A 22781-nucleotide genomic window follows, 5' to 3' on the forward strand; every position below is an offset into this window, starting at 1 on the left:
TATCACAACGAATAAATACTTTTATTAATCCATCCCACCTGGTTGATCAAACGCACGCACGCACGCACGCACGCACACACACACACACACTATATCCAGCTTCAGCTGGTGTTGTATCACATCAACGAGGAGAGTAGCAGGCAGGGAGAGAATATCTGAGGTTCTTTGCATCAAACCACGTGGGATTTCCATCCTTGTTCAAAACAGGGAAAGACATCTGTAGTCATGTGTGTGTTTATTCTCTTTATTTCAGGAGATCACAGAACTCTGTGAGGGGGAAAAGAAAGAGTGGATTCAGTTTTCTGCTGAAAACATAATTGACTTGATTGTTTGAGGGCAGTTATTATATAGTTTATACATATGTGCTTTTTATCTACTGCAACTTCAGCACTAAGTAGTGGACAGCTCCCCTGCACCGATGGCAACTTTTCTCATCTGCCGGCAGATTTTTCAGATGTTTTTCAGACACCCACCTTCCATCCCAATCTTGCCATCACTGTCCTTGTCTCCTGAAGCCATCAGAGTCTTGGTCTCTGCCACAGTCAGCTCCCTTGCCCCCGGAGAGAAATTCTGAAGGAACAGTCTGATGGGCGTACAAACAAACAAACAAATAACTGCAGGGTTCCGACTTAAATCATCTTACACTTTATCTTGGCATTTATCCCGCCTCTAGGCCTTTCTGAGATGCTGCAACCCCATCAGCCCTCCCCTCAGTATAACTCAATTCATTCATAGTCAAAATACTGCTCCATTCATGCAATAGCCTTTTAACAACACACACATGCACACATGCACGCAGGCACGCACGCACGCACACACACACACACACACACACACACATCCATCCTCACTTGAGCTCCTCCTCCTCAATGTATCCGCTCCTGTCTTGGTCCAGGACTGTGAACACTTTTTCCCCATCTGCCACAGTTGAGCCAGTGAGTCCCACTTGTGCAAAGAAGGACTTAAAGTTGAATGTGCCCGGAGCTACATGGGAGAAGAGAAAGAGAAAGAGAGTAGGGGGTGACAGACGTGGGAGTGAGAGGTCAATCACAGAATGACAAGAAAGCAAGAATGGTGAGGGGCTGAATAGAGATGTCGCGTTCACTCTTTCGCTCAAATGACTTTCATTCTTCTGCCAATGACATTTACCAATATAGACCCTGCAGCGCATCACTGACTTATACCATTATAGGCTATGTCATTATGCCATTGAAACAGTCAAAGCACACTGAATATTGCCCGTGGCTCTGATGCAAACCTTAATATTAAAAGCCCTTTACTTATCAAGTTGTTCAGAGAAGAAATTCAGATCAAGAAAGACTAACATTCAAATAACTCAAAATCATTTGCTGAAGAGGATGTGGATCAACTGTAAGAGAAATTAAAAGATTGAAAATAAATAAAGTGTTTTGTCTGTAACCCCCACTAGATATTAGATGTATAATGAAATCAATAAATTAATGAATAAATACATAAATGATATTTAATCCTAGAAATACTACCTCCTTTTATTGACACGTGCACAAAGAAAAAAAAATATGCTTCAAAGTTATTTTTCCTAAAACTTCTCTAGCACGGGGGTATTCTTGAATAAAGGGCATGAGCACTGACATTTGATTTTCATCGGAGCTGTATCTGCTTTGTCATGCGGATAGAATTGCCGGAGATAAATAATGAAGTGCTATGGGATGTGAGGGCTGTATAGCATGTTTGATTTGGTCTTATCTGTGTAAATGCTCAACATAAACACTTTGGTATCCTAGTGGGAACTGCCCCCCAGCCACTTGGCTGCCAGGTTACCTGCAGGCTCTGTGTCCCCACTGCGAGCAACACATCATACAGCTTTTCCCTGTGGGAGGGGTGTGACTGTGTCTCTCACGGTGTAATATGTAAGAGGATGTACAGGTAATTTACTTACTGCAAAGGATGTGTTCTTGTGTTTATGATTAGATAGCTTGTAAATTGTGTGTGTCTCCCTGCGTGTGAGTGTGCGCTGCATGTCTGACTCACCTTGACAAGCCTGGACTGCTGCCTTGATGTCCTCCTCGTTCAGCATCCCTGCAAATGCCATGGTCCTCTGTGGCTGCCTGAGGGACACACACACACACACATGGAAAAAACTGCAAAGTGATGGTAAATGAAACTGGCACAGGTGTTTTCTCCTGTCAGATAGCAGCCTAAAGACAGTCAAAACTTGTGGGTAGATTAAGCATCATCTTCCATCTGTACATAGTCTTATGTTACATCCGCACTGTCCGAAACTGTGGAGCTGAGTTGTACCTTTTATCAGTAGGGCTGTACAAAAGATAAACTCTGTGAACATTTCTTTCTGAGTGGGACACATAATTAATCATATGACATGGTTTGAATCATATGAAAATTGACTGATGGTCTAAGGCTTGTTTCGCAAAATGAAAAAAAAAACATCCTTATACAGAGAAAGTTGTAACTTGAAGGAACAAACAAAAAGAGGATGGAATGTCATATTATTCCTCCTACGTTACCCCCGTAGGAGGAATAATTGAGATGCTCCAAGGTATAAATACACAAAGGACTTCCAGCCATCATCACACAAAAATTTGCCGTGCACATGAATTTGCAAAAAACTTGGTACTCACTGTGCTTCGGTTGAGGTTTTCACTCTCTGAGTCCTGTGATGTGCAGACCTCTGCTTCTACTGCTCTGTGCCGATGAGCCACCTCTTGCAGCTTCGTGATCCAGGGTGCAAGACGCAACCTGACGTATTTGTCCTCAAACCCAGGGAGATTCCCCCCCACGCCACAGAATGCCTCCGCCTCCTCCTCCTCTTCCTCCTCTTCCTCATCTTCCTCCTCTTCCTCCTCTTCCTCCTCTTCCTCCTTCATCAGTTAATCAGAGCAGATAATTTTTTCACTGATATTGTTTTGCAAACTTGCAAGCAAAGAAAATTTAAATCAACAAAAATGAAAGCATTTTGATCAGGGGAAATTTTGAATGCAATATTTATCCTTCTACTTCTATTTTTACTGTTACCGCTACAACCACAAATACTCATAATGCTATCATCCACAATATTATTATTATTATTATGATAATCTAAATTATCATTCATATTAATGAGTAACAATACAGTAAATGATATGCTCAGGAAACGCAAAGCATTTAAGTAGATGAAATGAATGTGGTAATTATCACTAATGTTGTTAATTCCATTTTTTTATAGTATCTGGTGATTTCAAAAATGTGCAGTAAAGAAACTGCACGAACACAAGAATATGCAGTTGCTGCCATATTGTTAACTGTTCACGAGCATGCACTGAGCATTACTGTTACTTAATCTGATGATTAACTAATTTTTAATCACACCATAAAAGAATCAGTTATCACGTGCTTTGGTTTGGACGTCATCAATTATCATTATGTCATATTTCAAGCTATTGTGATAAAAATTGGATTTTATTTTGTTTAATTCGAATTCGATTGTTTAGTAATTGAGAATTAGTCAAACAATTATCAACAACAATGTTAATATAACGAATGAAAGTCATGACGCTTAAACCAGCATCAGTGCAACAGTCAAATGAACCTTCCAATAAAATGCTGTTTTAAGGTCCATGCTTGGCTGTAAATGCAGAAATAAAGATTTAAATATAGAAAGTCAAAGTTCTAATCAGTGCCTCACATGGTTGGCAAGTGACTGGATGTAAAAAGCTTTCTCCAGCTTTGATTCAAAACACAGGATTTACATGACTGACAATTACAGCTGCGCACTGATTGGCCTGCGTGTATTTAAGCCGACGACATTCTTCCATGTGATTGGCCCCGGTGCTTGTCAATCATTTTAACTTTTTACCCCCCCCATCCACCGATGTGACGTTGTACAGGAACATGGCGCTTTGGAGGAGGGGTGTCCGATGATAGTCGAGGCCACTGATTAATTTCCTTTAGCTAGTTTCTTTTTTAACGACATTAAGGTGCACACATCAAAGATGATAGGTCGTGAGAGGTGATCGATCGCTTTGTCTCCATGGACAACGGAACGTTACGTTTGGTTTGCTGTCGTCAGCTGAAAAATGTTAGCATTCACATGCTAGCTGAAGCTAGTTAGCTGGCTAACAGCAAGTGGCCCAACTGACGAAAAATATGCTTGTTCGTGTGGCCTACACTGATGAGAAACTCACCATAACCAATGATTGAGACGGTTTATTTCGCGTCAAATCGGTCATTTTTTGTTTAGGACGACGATTCCGATTAGCTGACGTCTCGTTAGCTAAGCTGGGAGGATGGAGAGCCGCCATGGATATGTACTGTTGCTGGCCAGTGGGATTTTTCTGTCGGCGTTTTGGCTGTCTGAAGGTGCCCCTCTCCGGCATCCCCACGCACCAGGTGAGACCGCCGACTTGCGAGCCGACACACCGCTACGCGACTGTTTGCCCGGTCCACTGTTGCCTGTCCAGCAGCGGTTAGCTGGCAGATGTTCCTGCCAGCTAACCGCTGCTGGCTTGGCTAGCTGTTTGCTAAACAGCAGCTAAAAGCTAACAACACAGCAGCCTGGCTGCATTTCCTGCTTCTTCAGTATGTGGACACTTGCACTAGGGGACTGTTGTTTGTTTGTTTGTTTGGTCACACAGTTGACAGAACAAGTTATACTTCTCGTCTTATTATGCAGGTAATATTTTTTAATGATGATAATGATAAGGGAAAGGGCCAGTCACAGTCACGACTCAGCTAACAGCAAACTGGTAAACAGTTAATAGTGATTAGAGTTGAGTTTAGAAACACTCATCAACGAATCATAGTTAGATTGTGATCAATATGTGAGACAAATAAGTCTAGAGCTGAGTTCATGTGCTTCGTTCTATTGTAACTGCAGGTAGCGATGTGTTATCCTTTCAGTAGGGAGAGTCCACTCATTGACATATAACCAAGTTTATAGGACAATAGACTTGATGTTGGCTCACCAGCATGAAAAACACACAGTCTCTTCCTGGTTTGAAGTGAACCTTGAACGACGTCATTGATGTTGATCATAGTGTCCTTACACCTTGCCTGCATCACAAGTCCTGTTACAGGTGTGTGAGCATTTGATAGATTTTTTTAGGATCAGTAAAAGTGTGTTGACTCTTTCAGAAACAGGAGGAAATTCATTGATGTAAGATAGTGTATTAATACAAAATGACCTGATGGAAATTCAGATGAGCTTCTCAAATATTTTTGTTTCCCTTCTCAGTGCAATGTCGACATCTCACACGCTTGTGATTGATCAAAAAAAAAAAGTGAATGCACTAAATGAGATGAATCCATTCTGAATACTAATTATGATTGCATCTGTATTGCCGTGGATGCCATAAATCGACTTGGTGGCAAGGGAATGGTTTGTGTTGATGCCAGACGCTCGGTCACAAACCGGTATAACCGGCATCCCCCAGAGAAATGAACAGACAGACATGAATATGTTACCGTGAGGGTCGGTAATGTGTAATGCATTCCAGTCTTATCAGAACCAGTCAATGATTAACAGTGTTGTTTGCTCAACAATATCACCACGTACAGGATGGTGATATTGCAATATGAGCATTGTTTTTATGCCTTTATTACATAGCAACCTGTCCTTTGCCCTCATTCCCCAGTCTTTATTTTCCCGTGTGTACAGAGGTGGTAGAGTAATTCTTGACAGATTAAAGTTTAATTTAGGTTATAGATTGTGGGAAAAGTCACATGCACCAGATAATAACTAAACAATTTCCCTTTTAAGAGCCAGTTTTCAAGTGACACATTCTCTGGGAGTAAAGGCTTTAATGGAATAGTCATTGTTTTACCTTGTAGTATCGGCCAGGTGATAGTGGTATGTCTTCGCTCTTTGTCAGGGTGGACATTGGCCTTAACTTTCCACTACACTGCTCAGTGTCTACAGCCTGAAGCTGTAGGGCATGCTGCTATTACAAACCAGCCTATGCTTTATGTCGCCGTCAGAGCAAAGTCTCCAGCCAGGGGCCCTTCGCGCCGATCCAGTTGCTTTTTTCATTTACACAACACAGAAGAGTCTTTGTTAAAGTATATTACAAAGGATAATGCGTGCAAATGTTGAATCTTCTATGTAGTTTGGCTTTTGATTGTTGGTGGGAACATAATGCTGACTGCAGTATTTCCCTTAGGATTTTGAGAGACTATGGGGGAGCATGACCCAAGACGTACATTTTTTAAAGTTAAATCCATCAATCTGGTGAACTTTGATAGCAATTTAGGAGGCAAGAACTAACCACTCTTGTAAACAATTGTTTGCTGTAGTCAAGAATGTAATCATAAACACATAGGTTGTATGGATATGAATGATGATCACCACCATTAATATCGCTGACGACACCCACCCACATACCATTACAATAAAGGGGGAAGTAGCTTCTTTTGAAAATATCATTCTTTGCATAAAAATGATGACAGCATAGAACAATTAACTGAAATTAACAATTAATTAAAATAATCATAAATACTGAACTTGGTACCTGCAGGAATTTTGAGTAAAAGTAGCAATAATTCTGTCTGTATTATGATTTTCATTTCATTTCCACTATCATACATATGTTTTGTGTTCTTCAAAGAAATGAAGTTAATTTTCAGACATATCTATATATTTTATAAAAGTGGCAGCAGAGAGGGTAATCTCCACTGCTAGAGACATCTTACAAATCCTGCTAATTATTCAAGAAATCTGTCCGCCTGTCTGTCGAGAACCATTCATCATATCGGCGTCACACAAAGTTGGCATGCATGTTGTTTAGGGCCTAAGATGCACTATTGAATTTGGAGTGGACAAGCGTTACGTTCAGTATTGATATATTTTGAATAAACGGCAACAAATTAGACTATGGCGGGCTGCCACAGTCTAGTCAATGAACGGGAAACACTGCTGACTTGTAATTGAAAAGGACAGGACAGTCTTTTGAATATGGATTCTTAAAAGGGCAGCCGCAAAGTATTGACTGCTTCATTTGATCGATGAGGCTCGGTGCTTCCTGTCTCAGCAGATGGACAAATCTTATCCAAACCCAAACATGTCAGCCAGACAATGACATCCTCTATCCCGTACGTAACTGACACAGACACGGGTGGGCAAAATCTAAAAAATGGGTCAGCTCCACCTCTGTGTGAATGCCTAATGAAATATGCAGTGCACCCAAAAATAAGACCTGGCAGCTCCCTGCCGTATTGGTCCCAAAATCTAGTTGAGTCATCTGGTGGGACCTGCCAAGTCATAATATGAACCAATGACTCAGAAGAGGCCTAACCGAGGAGAAGTGATCCCACGGAGAGCTGCCGTGACCCAGCTCCTTTTTTTTCCCCCCGGAGCTGCTGGAGCCTCTCTGGGAGACCTGCACTGCCAGGAACCCCGTTGCTCTGCTGAAGCAGACAGAAGGTGTTAGTATCAAAAAGCTGCCTGCAATTACAGCCAAATGTTTCCCACCAGATTATTGTGGAGTTAAGCTTTTTCTACGAAGTTGAATGAAAAACACAATCACATGACATTTTGGAGCCGACTGGATCGGGGCATTATACGTTTTTGGTTTATCATCAGCTCTCTCTTGGTTTCACGATGTTGCTGCTTCCTGCCAGTCTTGTGCACACGATGAAATTAAGTCATCTCACACCCAGATGGTCCATTGCCAGGATCAAGCTCCGACTTGATTCATGTGTAAATAAATTTAGCTTTGGGAAAGATGGTCTCTCTCTTTGTATTCCGGTCTCTCTGGTTTCCCAGTCACGGTGTGAGGCTGCGGTGGTAATCAGGGGAACAGGACAGTAATGTTTGCTGTTCACTTTTGAAGGAGGTTTAATGAACCTGCAACGTTTTTTTCAGCTAATGCACTGGCAGAACATCGGTGAAAATTGTCCAGATTGAGATTTAGCCTATGCCGTTGGAGGCACAAAGCAGGGTTTAGTTTTACATAAGCCACATATTATCAACATTGCTAAAGGTCTGCTAATACAACATTCAGTATCCCCTATAAGACAACACTTTATTTTCTCAGTTGTAAGTACACATCATTAAGAGCTACATCCACTGGGACCGTTTCCTGACTTTCTGATTTAATCTTTATTTACCCTCCCCATCAATATTTCATCACGGTTTCTCCATTGCAGTCTTTAGGACAGTGTCACCGTAAATCTCTCTTTAATTTCCCCAAATGGTAAGTTGCTAGAGGTGCCTTCAGCTGAGCATGATCAACAGTTGTAACACTAATCTCAGGGGGATAGGTTTAAACACATTTCACATTTTGAAGTGTTCGGGGGGTTATGCCTCTGAATATATATTTTCTGTGCAGCAATGAAAAGTCAGACTCAAACATTTGTAAAGCGAGCAGAATAAGTGATCCCTTCTATGTTTTGTCTGCCTGTGGCACACAAGAAAGGAATCTCAATCCCGGCTGACAATTATGATCATATCTAACACTCCCCAGGAGTCTAAATATCACTCTCTAATTGGATGTGCTCTCTACGAACCAAACTGCTCCATCTGACCAGCAGTGATCTTACTGGTTGTTCTGGTTGTAAGACTTCTTTTCAGCCTCTCCACGCCCTTATCACAGGTTTCTTTCAAAGGGATATTTTATTCACGAGCATCTTGTGTGTTGGAAGAACTAGGTGCCAGGTTAATTAATTCAGTTCTGCACGTGGCGTTTGTAACTTTGGCCAGGGTTTGGTCTTAGTTGCAACAGCGGCCCCTGAAAACAAGCTTTCTTTCACACTAGTGTTTTAAATCTGAAATACCAAAACAGTTTTCATGAATTGCAATATAACAATAGTCCAATATATATGGATATACTGCTTATCCATTGTGCAAGCACGGAGAGTTTGAAACCACGGCCCTCACTCAGGACCAAAATTCTGTCTTAACGCTTGAAAGACATAATGACATAAGACATTTATCGTGATAATTATCGTTATTGCCTAATATGAAATTTTGGGCCATGATACCCAGCCCCATCTTTAAATCTTTTCGTCTTTCTCCTGTTTTTATCTGTTAAGGAGTGAGACAAAACCATCCCAGTGTCTCTGCTTATCGCATGAGCATAAAATTGATTCATCAAAAATATTAGCTACGGATAACAGGAATTCCATTTCTGCTGCACTGAGAGCAGACCATCATTTCATACTTGTGAAATCCTCTATCAACCTTTTGGATAGACATCATGATTCAAGATGGCAGAAATGGAATTTTTTTGAATTGATCTTTTTACACGGTAAAATGTGGGCACAGTTTTTGATTGAGCTGGTCTGGAAAAGCAGGTTATTGAGAATATAAAAATATGGGTTTAGATGGAATGCCAGAACAGGGAAAGAAAGATGGACTCTTATTTATTTTTTAATTCACATTGACCTTTTAGTCTGGTTGCTCATTCATTGTAAAGGGCTCAGACTGTTTGTGCTGCAGTCACACTCAAATCTCCTTCTTGTACCACATGATACACCAAGAATGTATTCAGTACTCGCTTTCACCTGTCAGTAGTTTGTAGTTGAGCAGAAGGAGACTCAGTAGGTGTTGATTTTCCCAATCACCGACGGGATGTACCTGACAAGCTATGACCAGCGGGAGACTGAATAAACACGGGGGGGAGCGGTGTCTCACACATTTTCGCTGGTCTTTCAGCACACACTGTCGCTTACACACACAGCAGGCCACGTTGGGATATGATGTAATGGGCTGAGATTATATTTACATTTATTACAAGGTGATACAACATAAGGGGATTAAATGCAACACTTGAATTCGTTAAAGTCTGAGAAGTGTATATCCTTTGAAAGAAAATACAAGCTGCAAGTATAAGGGATGGTCTTAAATTCCTGCCAACTGTCCACTCACAGTGATGACAAAGAGCTGCAGGGACCAGCAGTGACACCTGTCAAGTGGACAGTCGGATGTGTACAATGACATCTGGGAGATGAGGAAGCACGGTCCACACACTCGACCATCAAGATGAGATCTAGGGCGAAAATACATTTGAAACAAGGCTATCGCCAAAACACAAATTCTGCTGTCATGGTAGATCCCGAGGTCATAAATAAAAAAACTGAAAGACGGGATTCACGGCTGACTTATTTCACGTCAAATCACATCTGGCCTAAAATATGCTTTTTCTGCCTAATGTGCTTTGTAGCACATTATCTATGCCAAGCAGCTTCTGGAACGAAGATGTTACACTAAACTGAGTAGCGCTTTCCGTAGAATGGGAAGGCTTTAGCTCTGTAAATGCATCCTGGCATCGGTGCAGTGAGCGAGTAGCACCTGAGCAGCGCAGTGGCTGTTGCTGCAAGGCTGCTGTCAGCCCTGACACTGGAACTGCTGGGCCAGCAGCAGCAGCCTCGCCATTGCAGACCCAGCCCCCTGCTGTCACCACTGCTGCACAATCAGCTGCTTCTCAGCCAGTAGAGACCCCCAGAACTGTCGCTCTGAATGGCTGATGAGGGATCATAGAGGTTGGGGTTTCTGGCCTCACATTTATTGTTATGTCATGTTTGCAAGTTGTAAAAATCAAAAAGAAAAAAACAAAACAGTTTTAACTCTTTGTGCAAGACAAACAAAACATTCTGACTGTATTGTGCTGCAGCTTACCATTTCTTCCAGTTGCGTTGCAAAAGCGTTGTGCAGAGTATTGTTGTTTTCAAGCTTGAATGTACCTTTGTTGTGGGTGCATTTGGAGAAGCGCGCCCTCAAGTGTGCTGTGTTACTGTCAAATACCCTTATGTTTATGCTTGAAACGTCGGGTAGTTTCCTTTGCTCTCCTCTAAATGACTGTAATTTGACGTGCAGCTTTAAATGTGAGTGATTTAGCATAGTTCTGTGTGCTTTTCTCATTTCAGATGGAAGCACAGGCGACACCATGTCCACCTCTCTCTACCTGTCCTTGGTGTTGTCGCTGACGGCGCTTGTGGTCTTGGTGGTGGTGCTGGTGAACTGCGTGACCTGCTGCAAGGAAAGGGAGATCAACTTCAAGGTGAGAGTCTTTTTAGGCAGGTAGCCAGACAGACACAGCTCCCATGCAAACCTAATGAATGCCGAGTGGGCACGGATAATGATGGGCCATCTGGGAATTTTGGTTCTGTTGTGAAGGTTATATGCTGTATTTTGTGTCATAGAAAGCTTTTTTTGATCCCAATAATATCCCAATCCCTGATTTTTTTTGTTGTTCTAGGAATTTGAGGACCACTTTGAGGATGAGATTGACTTCACTCCCCCGGCAGAGGACACGCCTTCTATGCAGTCTCCAGCCGAGGTGTACACCCTGGCTGTGTCCCCCGTGGCCCTGCCTGGACCTCCACACCTCCAACCTCCTGCTCGCATCACAGGTCAGATGCACGAACACTCACAGACAATCACTTTTCTACCGCATGTTAAAACATGTGATGTGTAAATGTGCAGATGTTTGAAGCGATGTATGTATATAACATGAATTGAAAAACATCTGGATGGGTTGGTAGCAAATGTTATAAAAATCTGACAAGGCAAAGTCAATTTTCTGAAAAATTCCACTGTATTTTTCAATTCAGTTATTTAGATAAATAATCATGTTTTATCAACCTTTATAAGATCACATAGTTGTGAGCAACAAATTTAACTTTTTCAAAAGAAAAATCCAGATTTAACTTGCTAATTAGACTCAATTATGTCTTCATCACCATTGTTTTGTGGTGGGTTTCACAGAGGGATCCACAAGCTTCCAGGTCGCACGTCACAATCTGAGTTACATCCAGGAGATCGGCAATGGCTGGTTTGGCCAGGTAAGATTAACGCACAGGTTTTGCAATGTCCCAGCAATGAAAACAGAAATGTTAAGTTTCAAGTAATGTTTGGTTGAATGGGTTTATTCTATAAGGCTTTTATAACCAGAGAGTGGTAAAGGTGGCTTCTTACATCATCTACACCAAAGGCTGGTTTCATGCAATGAATATATTATAACTCAAGGTTTATGAACATATTCTCTTCCACTGTTTTTATTGCTTATTCTGACAATACTGCTTATCCTCCTTCTCGCCCTGCTCTTCATCCTGCTGAGCGGAGGACATTTAAACTTTGTGATATTTTTGTGTGTCACATGATGCTGTCATCTATTGACACTGGGACAGAGACATGTGATAAGCATAAAAATTATAACCGCAATGTGGGAATAAATTCCAAATTTGTGATTATGACCGCCCCAAAGATTTGAGTGCCAGATATCCATAAGGAAACTGGCAAGTCCACAATGATTATATTTTCAAATCACCTGATAACTGTTGGTTACAACTGAGGCATCTTTCAACTGCTAAAAGATTTAATAGTAAATATACTTGCTCTCCTATAATCCTCAGCCTGTCCAGGGCCATACCCTTCTTTCCCAGAGTTTTCACAGCTGCTGCCTTTTTCAGTGTTTCTCTCTACAGTAAAAAAATAAATAAAGAAATACGTGGATCTGGAGGGGAAAAATTTGCTTTTTGTCTGTATCTTGTTAAGTCTAACGTGTTATTTTGTATGAACAGGTCCTTCTGAGTGAAATCTACACGGATCCAGGTGGAGCCAGGGTGGTGGTGAAGGAGTTAAAAGCTAATGCAAGTGCCAAGGAGCAGAATGACTTCTTGCAGCAAGGCGATCCATACAGGTATTACATTGTTTGCTCTTTGAACACTTTAACCCCCTTGGCTGAGGACCAGGCTTTTTGAATCATTTTGCATTTGATCTATTTGTGATTGTATTTTGTATTTACCCCATTTATGTTTTAGACATTGGTGTGCGTCACAGATGTGTCTGTGCGCTGTGACATGCATGTTGATAAGAATGTCTCTTATTACATCGCTGGGTTGTTTGCAGCACCCTCTACCTTTCTTCTTACACTGCATCGGACCTAATCTATTATTTATGTTATTTTAAAGTATTACTTTAAAGCTTGGGTTTCATCCTATTTTGTTTTCAGAGTGCTGCAGCATCCAAACATCCTCCAGTGCATCGGACAGTGTGTTGAGGCCATTCCCTTCCTACTCATCTTTGAGTACTGTGAAATGGTGAGTGACCACGTGTGCTATCAAATGTTACTTGTGAGCACAAAATACACCGTCGACCATCGCAGAGGTTTTCTTCCATTCAACATGCAATCTTTGAGCCCTAGTGTCCAGTGATTTGAAAGATGGTTTACTTATTGTTTGCTATTTCTGCACTTCCTGACTTTTAAGGCTTCAATAATTGAGAAATCCGAGGATTACATCTTGTCATTCTGTCAAGCTCACAAATTCATTCCTCTTTAAATACATTCCAGAAAGCTTGCATTGGTTTAGGGTCCTGTTGACTACCTGGCCTGAAAGCTAACTGTCTCAATCCAAAATTAGCCCTTCCTCTCATCAGAACATATTGAAGTGACATCACGGCAGCTTATTTATTCACTGTTTCTCTTTATCTGTTCTGGGTGGCCCAGTTCCTGACAGCAGGGGTGCGCCCCCCCCCCGCTCCCCACCTCCTTGCCCAAGTTGCATAGCAAGTCTAAGCCTGGGACTTCTCACGTTCCCACCTCACCCAGTTAAGCAACAGGCTCCATTTACGCTCCTCTGGTGTCGACCTCCACCAGTTGCTGTGTTTGTGCATTTTTATAGGTAGCACCTTGTGTATGTTGGGAGACTGTTGACTTCTGTCTAAAGTAAACTAAGCTGTTCCTTAAGAAACCTTTGGATCCCCAGTGACAAATGCAAGAAGAGAAAAGTGTTACCCTTAAACATACAAAAACTTAGTGTTGTTTCATTTATCTTAATAGGACAAACTTTTACGATCAGTAATGCAGCAATTCTTGTGTCACAGGCTCTAAATCATTAATTTTATGAAGTAACCAAGAAGTACCATGTACAACACTGCACTGTTCAATTCAGGCCCGTCTGTAATCAACACAAATTGTGATCAGGTAACATTTGAAGGTGTGTTCAAATTACAGCCTCAAAATGTTCCAAAGAACTGAGTCAACGTTCTGTAAACTTAAGCGACCAGTCGAGGCAGATGCCCCACACCGAGTCCGGTTCTGCCAGAGGGTACTTCTTGGTAAAAAGGAGTTTTCTTGCCCAGAACTGTGGGCACTGTTAGGTTTTCTCTGTAATATTGTAAGGTCTCGACATAACTATATAAAGTCCCCTGAGACAATGTATGTGATTTGGCGAATACTCCCGATGGAAACTTCATAATTCAAGAGCAATTATGCTAATTACTGCCGGCAATTTTGCATTACCTTGAAACAATCTGCGCCACTAAAGACCAATGGCCGGAGGCTGTTGTGTTTTTGAGTCGTCCATCTGAGCAAGTTTTTAGGTGACCTTGACTGGTTGGTGGTGCAGGTGTGTTGTAAGAAAGCCATAAACAAAAAAAATGTAAACCCCACAAAAGAGCCATCTGACCAAGAGCAGAACACAGCCAAGGGTTATTTTTGCAGGAAACTAGGTATTCCTTCACATTTGTGATCCAGCTCCCCTAACTAGTACTACAACAACATAATGGCAGTGGTGTGTGTGTGTGTGTGTGTGTGTGTGTGTGTGTGTGTGTGTGTGTGTGTGTGTGTGTGTGTGTGTGTGTGTGTGTGTGTGTGTGTGTGTGTGTGTGTGTGTGTGTGTGTGTGTGTGTGTGTGTGTGTGTGTGTGTGTGTGTGTGTGTGTGTGTGTGTGTGTATTTTCATAGGATGGGCACTGGTCCACCCACCAACTGCTTTATGCCAGGACACTTGGTGCCCCTTTTCATCGTCTGGCTTTAATTTTTATGTTACCACGCAGGCATAGAAGTTTTGGATGTTAATTCACATTTTATTTGCTTGTAAGGGAAAGGAGCTGTTTAAGCAATGCAAATAAACAGAGTAACTCCATCTCCAACTTGCCTTCCCATATTTCCCGCCTGGTAACGTGCCTGGCAAGATCCAGCCCCGCTCATCTTGCCCAATATTATTTGTTGGGCTGGAGTATTGTCAGCTGCCCAGGCCTGGCCGGTGTCCTGGCATTGTGATCTTTCCCCTGCCAGCACTATTAACGTCTCTGTCAGGAGATGGAAATGAGTCGCGGTGAATGACTTATCACAAGCGTCTGTAAGTCATTAAGGAAGATGGCATGATGAATGGAAATTCCTGTTTGTTTAAGGCGATAATGTGTGATGATAGCACAACTGAGTGAGGTTTATCCTTAAGAGTTTATCCTATGTACAAGTTCCATTTGCACTGTCTGCACACAAAACATCAAAATTAAATTGAGTTCAAGTAGGAACAAATGCTTGTTAAAAGTAGAATACGATTTTTCTGCGGCCTCTTAACTACGTTAGGCCTCGTCAATCTTCCCTGAGATTTCGAAACATGTAATGTGACACTGCAGCTGTTCTGTGGACCAAGTGAATCCCAAAAACCAGCAGAAGGTGACGTTCCCTCAGACAGCCTAGTGATAGATGGTGGTTTTCTTTCCCGTATCACCCGTGCTGGGTAACCCTGACTCAAAGCATTTTAGACATCAAAATACATCAAGCAACTGGTGCAGAGGCCACAGAATGTCACATACCATAGTGTGAGTGACGGCTTCCGATGCATGGGTCTCCTGCCTGGTGCCTGGCCAGGGCATTCTTTAGGCCCCCTCTGATTCTGGGCGTCGGACACACTATTGGCTTTCGAATGTCATTGATCATCTTTATTTATTAGGGCTGTTGAAGCAACAATTCTCACAATAGGATGGATGTGCTCTTTGTGTTATTGTCATGGCATTCGTGAAGTTGGACATTACAGACCCCGCTCTGCCCATTAGCGCACTGAGCATTATAAAATTCTGCTTGTGGGTAAAGTTGCCCTTATGTGGTTGACGTCCTTTTTCCCATCTTTAGGCCAATTATCCTTTTCAGAATTTGCTCCATTGTTGATAATTCACCCAGAAGTAAATCAGAGTTGATTTAACAGAGACAGCTTGCATGGTTACACACTTTGCCTGAATGATCTTTGTGTGCTTTATGTATTTATTGTTAATGATATACCTTCTATTTCACATTTCTTTTAATGACCCACCTACTCCGTAGTAACCGACAAGTGAATAAGCTAAAAATAATGAGAGGATAGCCTGTTTCTAATATCCACATGAAGCACAAGGGAGCACTTAAAACAGATTGAAATTTATTATTATTATGTTGTTGTTGTTTTTTTTTACATCTGTCAATCATGTGGTGGCTGAGCAAGACATTAATCTTATTCACCGGTCAGACACAAGGCCTAATTGTTTTGGCCTTTCCCCATTAATGTTGTTTAATTAACAGCTCTGGATCCTCCTACTCAGAGCTGATCACCTGCTGCAGAGCCTTCACAAGTAAAGACAGGCAGAGCGTATCACTTACCATACATTCAATATAGCTCTTCTATGAAAGCCCCTTTTCAGACCTCCTACCCCCACCTTTTTTTTTTCCTGTTTGGCTGGAGCAGCCATGGTCCAGCACTACATCCCCCAAATGTCCCCAATGAGTGAGTTGTAGTTTGCGATCGAGATACACCATTGGTCAACAGACGTGTTGCCGTGTTAGCGACTGAAGTCACACCACTATTCAGCCAGCCGAGTTCTAGGAGTTAACCCACAGGCCGTTGCTCTGTACAAATTAATTGGCGCGGACGGTTTCTATTAACAGACGTATGTATCGGACCCCGTTAGCTAACCTAAAGTCCAATCATCTAGCAACAAACCTAATGCCTTTTTCGACAAACCTTAGCTACTTTACAAAGGAGACGGTTGCGAACATTTCCCAGCGAGTGTGAGGCACACCTCTCTGCGTCGGAGTGCCAGAGAGGTGGAGCAGCAGTGTGTTACCCAGATGGAAGCTGCATCGCTGTGTGACGAACAAAGGCTGCGTCCACACATTCACTGCATCACTGAGCTTTTCTAGACGTCACCTGCAGGACCTGTATGAACACAAATCACAAAATCCAGACACGAAGCAGACTTAACACCACCAGCTCTCTAGTATGATGTCTGTGTATTGTCAGATTGAGCTGCTCATACCCATTGAAACTAGGCAGAGTGCAAATATGATGCAATGACATCATGAATATTTTTAATTAACTTCGTCCACAGTCGTGTTCAATGACCGAACACAATCCAGCTTGCGGGGGTCAAAATGTCAAAGTGCTCAACCATTGCTCACATATGACGACTGGTCTAAGCTGCTCTGCAGTGAGATGGCTGTGGGAGAAGTAAACAGGCACGTGGCTTTACATATTTCACAAAAGCGCCTCCTATTCTATGTGACTCCAGTGTGTGTACAGTATGTTCTTGATAGCTAATTCCTCAGGGGACCCCTGTACTGCTAATTGACTGTGAACATGATCTCTAAAGCACACAACCTAAATCACCCTAAGCTTACATGCTTTGCCTTTACACTCAGGAAGTTTTTAATAACCTGATCAACAAAATGCCCACAATCTCAATTTGTAGCAAATTATTATTATTTATTTCAACCAGAAGATTCTGTGTTTGAACGAACGGTGCCAGCCAAAGCCTTTCTGGTGGAGTCTGTTCATGTTATTTCTTTCCCACAGTCCAAAGACACGCAGGTTTGGCTGATTGGAGACTCTAAATCGTCCCTGGGTGTGAATGTGAGGGTAAATGTTTGTCTCTCTATGTCAGCCCTGTGATAAACCAGTGACCTGTCCAGGCCGTGCCCCGCCTCCCGCCCAATATCAGCAGGGATTGGCTCCAGCTCCTCCAACTCCCCCACGACCCTCGAACGATAAGCAGTATAGCTAATGCCTGGAATTTGTTTGCAGACATTGTAGTGCAGTATCACAAAGGCTCAAAGTACAGAATGCCGCATGAGAAGCTCATCTCAACCGCCGTGCCGTCTGTTACATGCCGGTGAATGATAACCACAGGTGTCTGCAGAAATTCCCACGCAGCCCCTGGGTTGTGAACCTGCTAACAGCTGAGACCCTTGTTGTAATTTAAATTTACAGTCTCTCTCAGGACGCAGTCCAGCCACTGGGATCTCAAGGGAGTTAAGCCCTCTTGTTCCAGATTGTTTTTCTTTTATCAACTCATCACAGCGCTCTCACATTCTAACACGAGACTTTTTATGTCTTTTAACCGTGTGTAAGCCTGTCTTTGTTTAATTGTGCTGCGGCGCACTTAATGCTCAAAGTGCCTTCTCCTGCTTCCCTCGGTCCCTCTCGTCCGATCCAATCATGGGAAACCCACCCGGAGATGCGCACAGTTTGTTTCACTGACGTGAGCTGGACTCTTTTTATTTATAAACTCCTGTGACACAGCATAGTGGTCCATTAAACGGTGCTACCCTTATTTGGTTCTCTCACACATCAGCAGCGAGAAGTGCTGAGGAGACAGGAACAGGGGAGCCTACTGCCCCTGTGTGGCGCTCTCGGCACGGTGCATTCAAACACGATCACTCTTGACCACGCTTAAATTCCCCTCATCGGCGCTGTAACACAAATAAGCTTGAATGTTTATCTATGATTCTGATGAGCTACTGACGCCGTGTATGCTTGTTTTCTGTGTGTTTGCAGGGGGATTTGCGGGGCTATCTGTCTCAGCAGGATTGGATGTTCCGAAATGCCGAGTTGCTGCAGCTGCAGAGGATGGCCTGTGAAATTGCTGCTGGTGTCACTCACCTCCACAAACATAACTTCCTGCACAGGTAGCATTTCAAAATTGCAACACTAAAGTAAACACTTCCTGTGTCCGCTCCCCCGGCACCCTCCACTCACAGATGCCTAATGTGTGTCACTAAACCATTGTTTTATGCTTTTGTGCCCCAGTTTAATTTACTGAATTAGTTAGTAGATGTGTTAGACATTTAGAGAATTTTGTAAAATATAGTATGATGTTAGTAAAATTAATTTTGTGACCACCGTCTCATTAACTTGGGCTGCTCTTGTCCAAATCAACTTTGAAGATTTGGCTGAAATGTCATATATTTTATATTAATCAAATTGACAGCTATTCAAATCACAGACTTGGGTCAACTGTTAGTTTTACTTTAGTGTTTACTGTTCAACCTCTCGCAGGAGTACTGGTGTTCTCCTAAAAAGGTGTGTGCAGCGGAGAGGTTCCGCTTCATTTTCATTTTTACCCCCAGCGAGTACAGGATGTCTGGCCACCAGCAGCCACCAGCAGGGTACAGGGGGTGTTGGAAATGTGTGGCGTGGGGGTAACACTCGATGCGCTGCTCATCAGCTCTATTTTGCATGCTCAGAATAAGCTCTGGGTTCCAATTACACAGCTCCCATGCATTGCCACAGTGTCAGCTGTCCGCTGCCAGAAGGTTATGATGATTCTGCGCTTTGCATGTAAAAGGATAACCTCGTATTGGGCGCTGTGTTTGAATCCTTGTTAAAAATCAGAGGAAGTCCTACAAGCTTGCCTCAATGTGAACCCATTTGAAAAAAACTAAATAGATTAAAAATTATATGTATTTTACACATGTAAAAATATTTCTGTTGCACTTTGAACCACAAAAAAAATTCAAAGAAGGCTACGCAAACAGCTGTACGATGGCAGAGCTGAATGAGAGGCTGTTGATTGTGCAGCGCTACAGACACAAGTGCTGTGTGGGGGCTGAAACTTCAGCTGTGAGCTGCAATTCAGGGTGAGAAAGATGCTGCAGAGGAGCAAACACTCATAATCTGAACTGAGTCACTTCAGTAATATTCTCATTCAGAAACTGTGGAGGGAAACCTCTGGCATAGATCAGTGACCACTCAAATCTGTGGTTTTTATTTTTGAATTCCTGTTTGGATTATTCATTTTCATTAGAGTTTAGATAATGAATTCATTTGAGCTGTGATTGTGAGTATTCACTGAGGTATAGAAGGCTTTGTTGGCCACATGGAACTTAAGAGATTAAATTTGGTAAATGTTCATTCAATGAATAATTGTTAACAATTTTTTTAACTGATATTAATTCAGTTTAATCACATCTTACAGTTTCAGATAAAATTGAGAGTCCTGATTATTCCAGTACACATCCCAGAATGACAGTTAATGTGATGTTAGAGAAGGTTTGGCCTTTCCCTGTTTTACAGAATTGTACCTGTACAGACTGACATCATTTGTCTCTCTACAAATACACGTTTTATTTGTGAACTAATAACTTAGTAAGTTAGTAAAAGAAAAGAAATGTTTTTTGCCCTGTGCTAGATGTGAAGAATTTCTTTGTTATTGAATAAGGAATTTTCAGACTGAAGTCAGTTTACCCAGTTGATTTGATTAGTAGAGCTGTCAACTTTCTGATTAGTTGACTGGTTGTTTCAACTCAACTATAGAATATATGCTCAAGCACCAGAACTTTTCAGACTATATATTATGAGTTTATGTTAATATTTTGTTTTCAATATTATATACATTTCCTTTTGTGCAGTTACAGTACAGAGTACAGAATTCTTTCCAAATGTTATACAGAGAATATTTTCCATTGTTTTTGTTTTTTTTATTGAAAATGTCTAGAAACTACATGAACATTATTGAAAAGATAGGGATTTTTAACAAAAACAAAAATCTGAACTTAAAATGAGCAGTCAATGTCAATACGAGGTTTAAATAAAGTTGCACCAAACTGCAAAGATGTCTTCTGGTATAGGAGCGTCCCCGACCACGCCACAGATTAGCCTTGTAGGGGTAAGACGTTGGACCCGATTCCCTTCTGCCGTGTTACTGTATGTCGGGCCCTCAGCCAACAGCAGGTGACAGCAGGACAGGGGAGTTTAAAATAAATCTCCATCCATCTTACAGAGGTTTCAGCCGGTCTGACAGTAGCTTGGCCATGTGTGCACACAAGAACACTGGTGTCAGCAGTGTTTGTCGTCAGGCGGGTGAAAGGGACTTGGAACTTGTGCACAGGGAATGCCGCAGGGCTAAAGGGAAACCAAAGCCCGTCTCTTCATTCAGTGTGAATGAACTACCATATGTCTGCTTAATGTGCAGCGACAGCGTCATAGGCTTCTCACACCCTCTCTTTGGGTGACACACAAAAGGTTTAGCTAGCCTGTGTTCCCCTCGAGAGACCATCCTGCTGCTGTGTGCACAAGTCAGGAATAGCCCCTGTATGAGTCTTGTTGCAAGGGGGGAGAACAGAGGTGAAGAAAGCTGTGTGCTATTTTCCTACTGTTGCCAAATTTCATTTGTGGTCCTTGACAATTTCCCCTGTCCCTGATTCATGCATTGTTGTCAAAGGCTTTAAGGTTCAGGGTAGATGGTGGATTCCTTTCTGATCTTGTGAACCACTTCACACCAGACGTTGCTTTAACTTTGCTTTTTTAGACACAAATGACAATGCACAGGCTTAAAAAAAAAAAAAGTTAAGTGTCTTACCCACATCTATCTGTTCTGTTTGTCTTCATGCTCTAATAGTGATTTGGCTCTGAGGAACTGCTACCTGACCGGAGATCTTACTGTCAAAGTGGGAGACTATGGAATTGGACCCTACAGATACAAAGTAAGATGTAACACTCTTCTGTTCTGCTTTACATAAAGAAGCAGTTGTCACACTCGGACACATGCAAGAGAAATGTTACAAATACACAGATGAGAATTTTTGGTACCCGACTTGTTGCCTGTTAGCTCTGCCCCCAACTTGCCTGGTACTGACAACTCAAAGACACTAGGTCCTATGATGGTAACAGCACCACCTGGTGTGCAAAGAGAGAAATGTACATTGCCTTGCGGCGATGTGTGCGTGAGACTGGATCCCTGATAGTTCAGTCTGTGAAAACGCTGCTTTTCTAATTTATAATCGATTCTTCTGATGGGGACATTCCAGTACAGCCAAGAGCCTCTATTTACCAACATTTATCAGTAAATGATAAATGGTAAACTTGAAAAGTACCCCACTTATAGTATTTAGTTTATGAATTCAAGTCTGTTTTCATACACCAGCTCCAGATGAGCTGAAATTAAATCTTACACATTTCCCACTGGGCAGATTTTCTACTTTGATCAACTGCATAATACACTGAAGAATTACGTTGTCCTCTCTTGTAACTTGACATGCTGCATATGTCCCAAGGCAATTCTGCCTGGCGCATTCCTTTAATACTGCTGATCTGACGGTTTGGCCGACTGAAGTAAATACTCGTAAGGTCACCAAGTGATTCTATTTCTGTAAAGAAAGGGAGAGGCACAGTGAGAGCGCGGTGCCTCGATGAGAGCTAATGCCGCTTTGTTTGTGCAACTATTTACAGTTTGTAAAATGACAGATTTTTTTTTGCAATGTTGCTATAGGAGGATTACATCATCACTGAGGATGATGTGTTTGCTCCCCTTCGCTGGTTGGCTCCTGAGCTGGTGGGTGAGCGACACGGGGGCGTGATCACCATGGAGCAGACCAAGCCCAGCAATGTGTGGTAGGTTCACGACTGCACCTCTACACTGACGGGTGAAGACATTTAAAAAAAAAAAAAAAAAAAAAAGGCCAGATTCCCCCCCTGAATTAAAAAACGTGGATTTTGATGAATGTACTTCATGTAAAGATTATCCCCTTGGTGAAGTGTTTGAAATAGCCCCTGCTATTGTTGCTACTTCACAAATGATAGTCTATTTATATGAACTGTTGGTTTTGGATGTTTGTATATTCACAACAATATTCAAACAATAAATTCCAAAACACCAATTTCATCCTCACTTTGTCTGTAGGGCCTTGGGGGTGACGCTGTGGGAGCTCCTTGATAATGCTGCTCAGCCGTATCCACATCTCTCTGACCGCGAGGTTCTCAATCATGTGATCAAGGAGCAACAGGTCAAACTCTTCAAACCACAGCTGGAGCTGCCATATTCTGACAGATGGTGAG

The 22781-nt window shown here is 42.2% G+C and overlaps 2 protein-coding genes across 3 annotated transcripts in view; one reads left to right on the forward strand and one right to left on the reverse strand.

Moving 5' to 3' along the window:
- On the reverse strand, positions 1-4297 carry pvalb5 (parvalbumin 5). The gene is made up of 6 exons (XM_035616245.2): positions 4161-4297; positions 2619-2858; positions 2011-2087; positions 852-984; positions 474-583; positions 1-267 (listed from the first exon to the last, which is right to left on the reverse strand). The coding sequence occupies exons 3-6, from the start codon at positions 2069-2071 to the stop codon at positions 245-247; spliced, it is 327 nt and encodes a 108-aa protein (XP_035472138.1). The 5' UTR covers positions 2072-2087; positions 2619-2858; positions 4161-4297; the 3' UTR covers positions 1-244.
- Positions 4226-22781, forward strand: part of lmtk2 (lemur tyrosine kinase 2) — a 25152-nt gene continuing 6596 nt past the window's right edge. For both annotated transcript variants that reach the window (XR_004786046.1, XM_035616232.2), the window contains exons 1-10: positions 4226-4365; positions 10837-10970; positions 11169-11322; positions 11678-11754; positions 12493-12611; positions 12924-13011; positions 18504-18634; positions 21346-21430; positions 22216-22337; positions 22627-22776. Coding sequence is in view for 1 of the 2 variants with exons in the window: in XM_035616232.2 (XP_035472125.1) it covers positions 4263-4365; positions 10837-10970; positions 11169-11322; positions 11678-11754; positions 12493-12611; positions 12924-13011; positions 18504-18634; positions 21346-21430; positions 22216-22337; positions 22627-22776 (1163 nt within the window). In the remaining variant the exon portion in view is untranslated. The remainder of the gene's footprint in view (positions 4366-10836; positions 10971-11168; positions 11323-11677; positions 11755-12492; positions 12612-12923; positions 13012-18503; positions 18635-21345; positions 21431-22215; positions 22338-22626; positions 22777-22781) is intronic.

This window comes from Scophthalmus maximus, chromosome 17 (genome assembly GCF_022379125.1).
Source record: "Scophthalmus maximus strain ysfricsl-2021 chromosome 17, ASM2237912v1, whole genome shotgun sequence".
NCBI lineage: Eukaryota > Metazoa > Chordata > Actinopteri > Pleuronectiformes > Scophthalmidae > Scophthalmus > Scophthalmus maximus.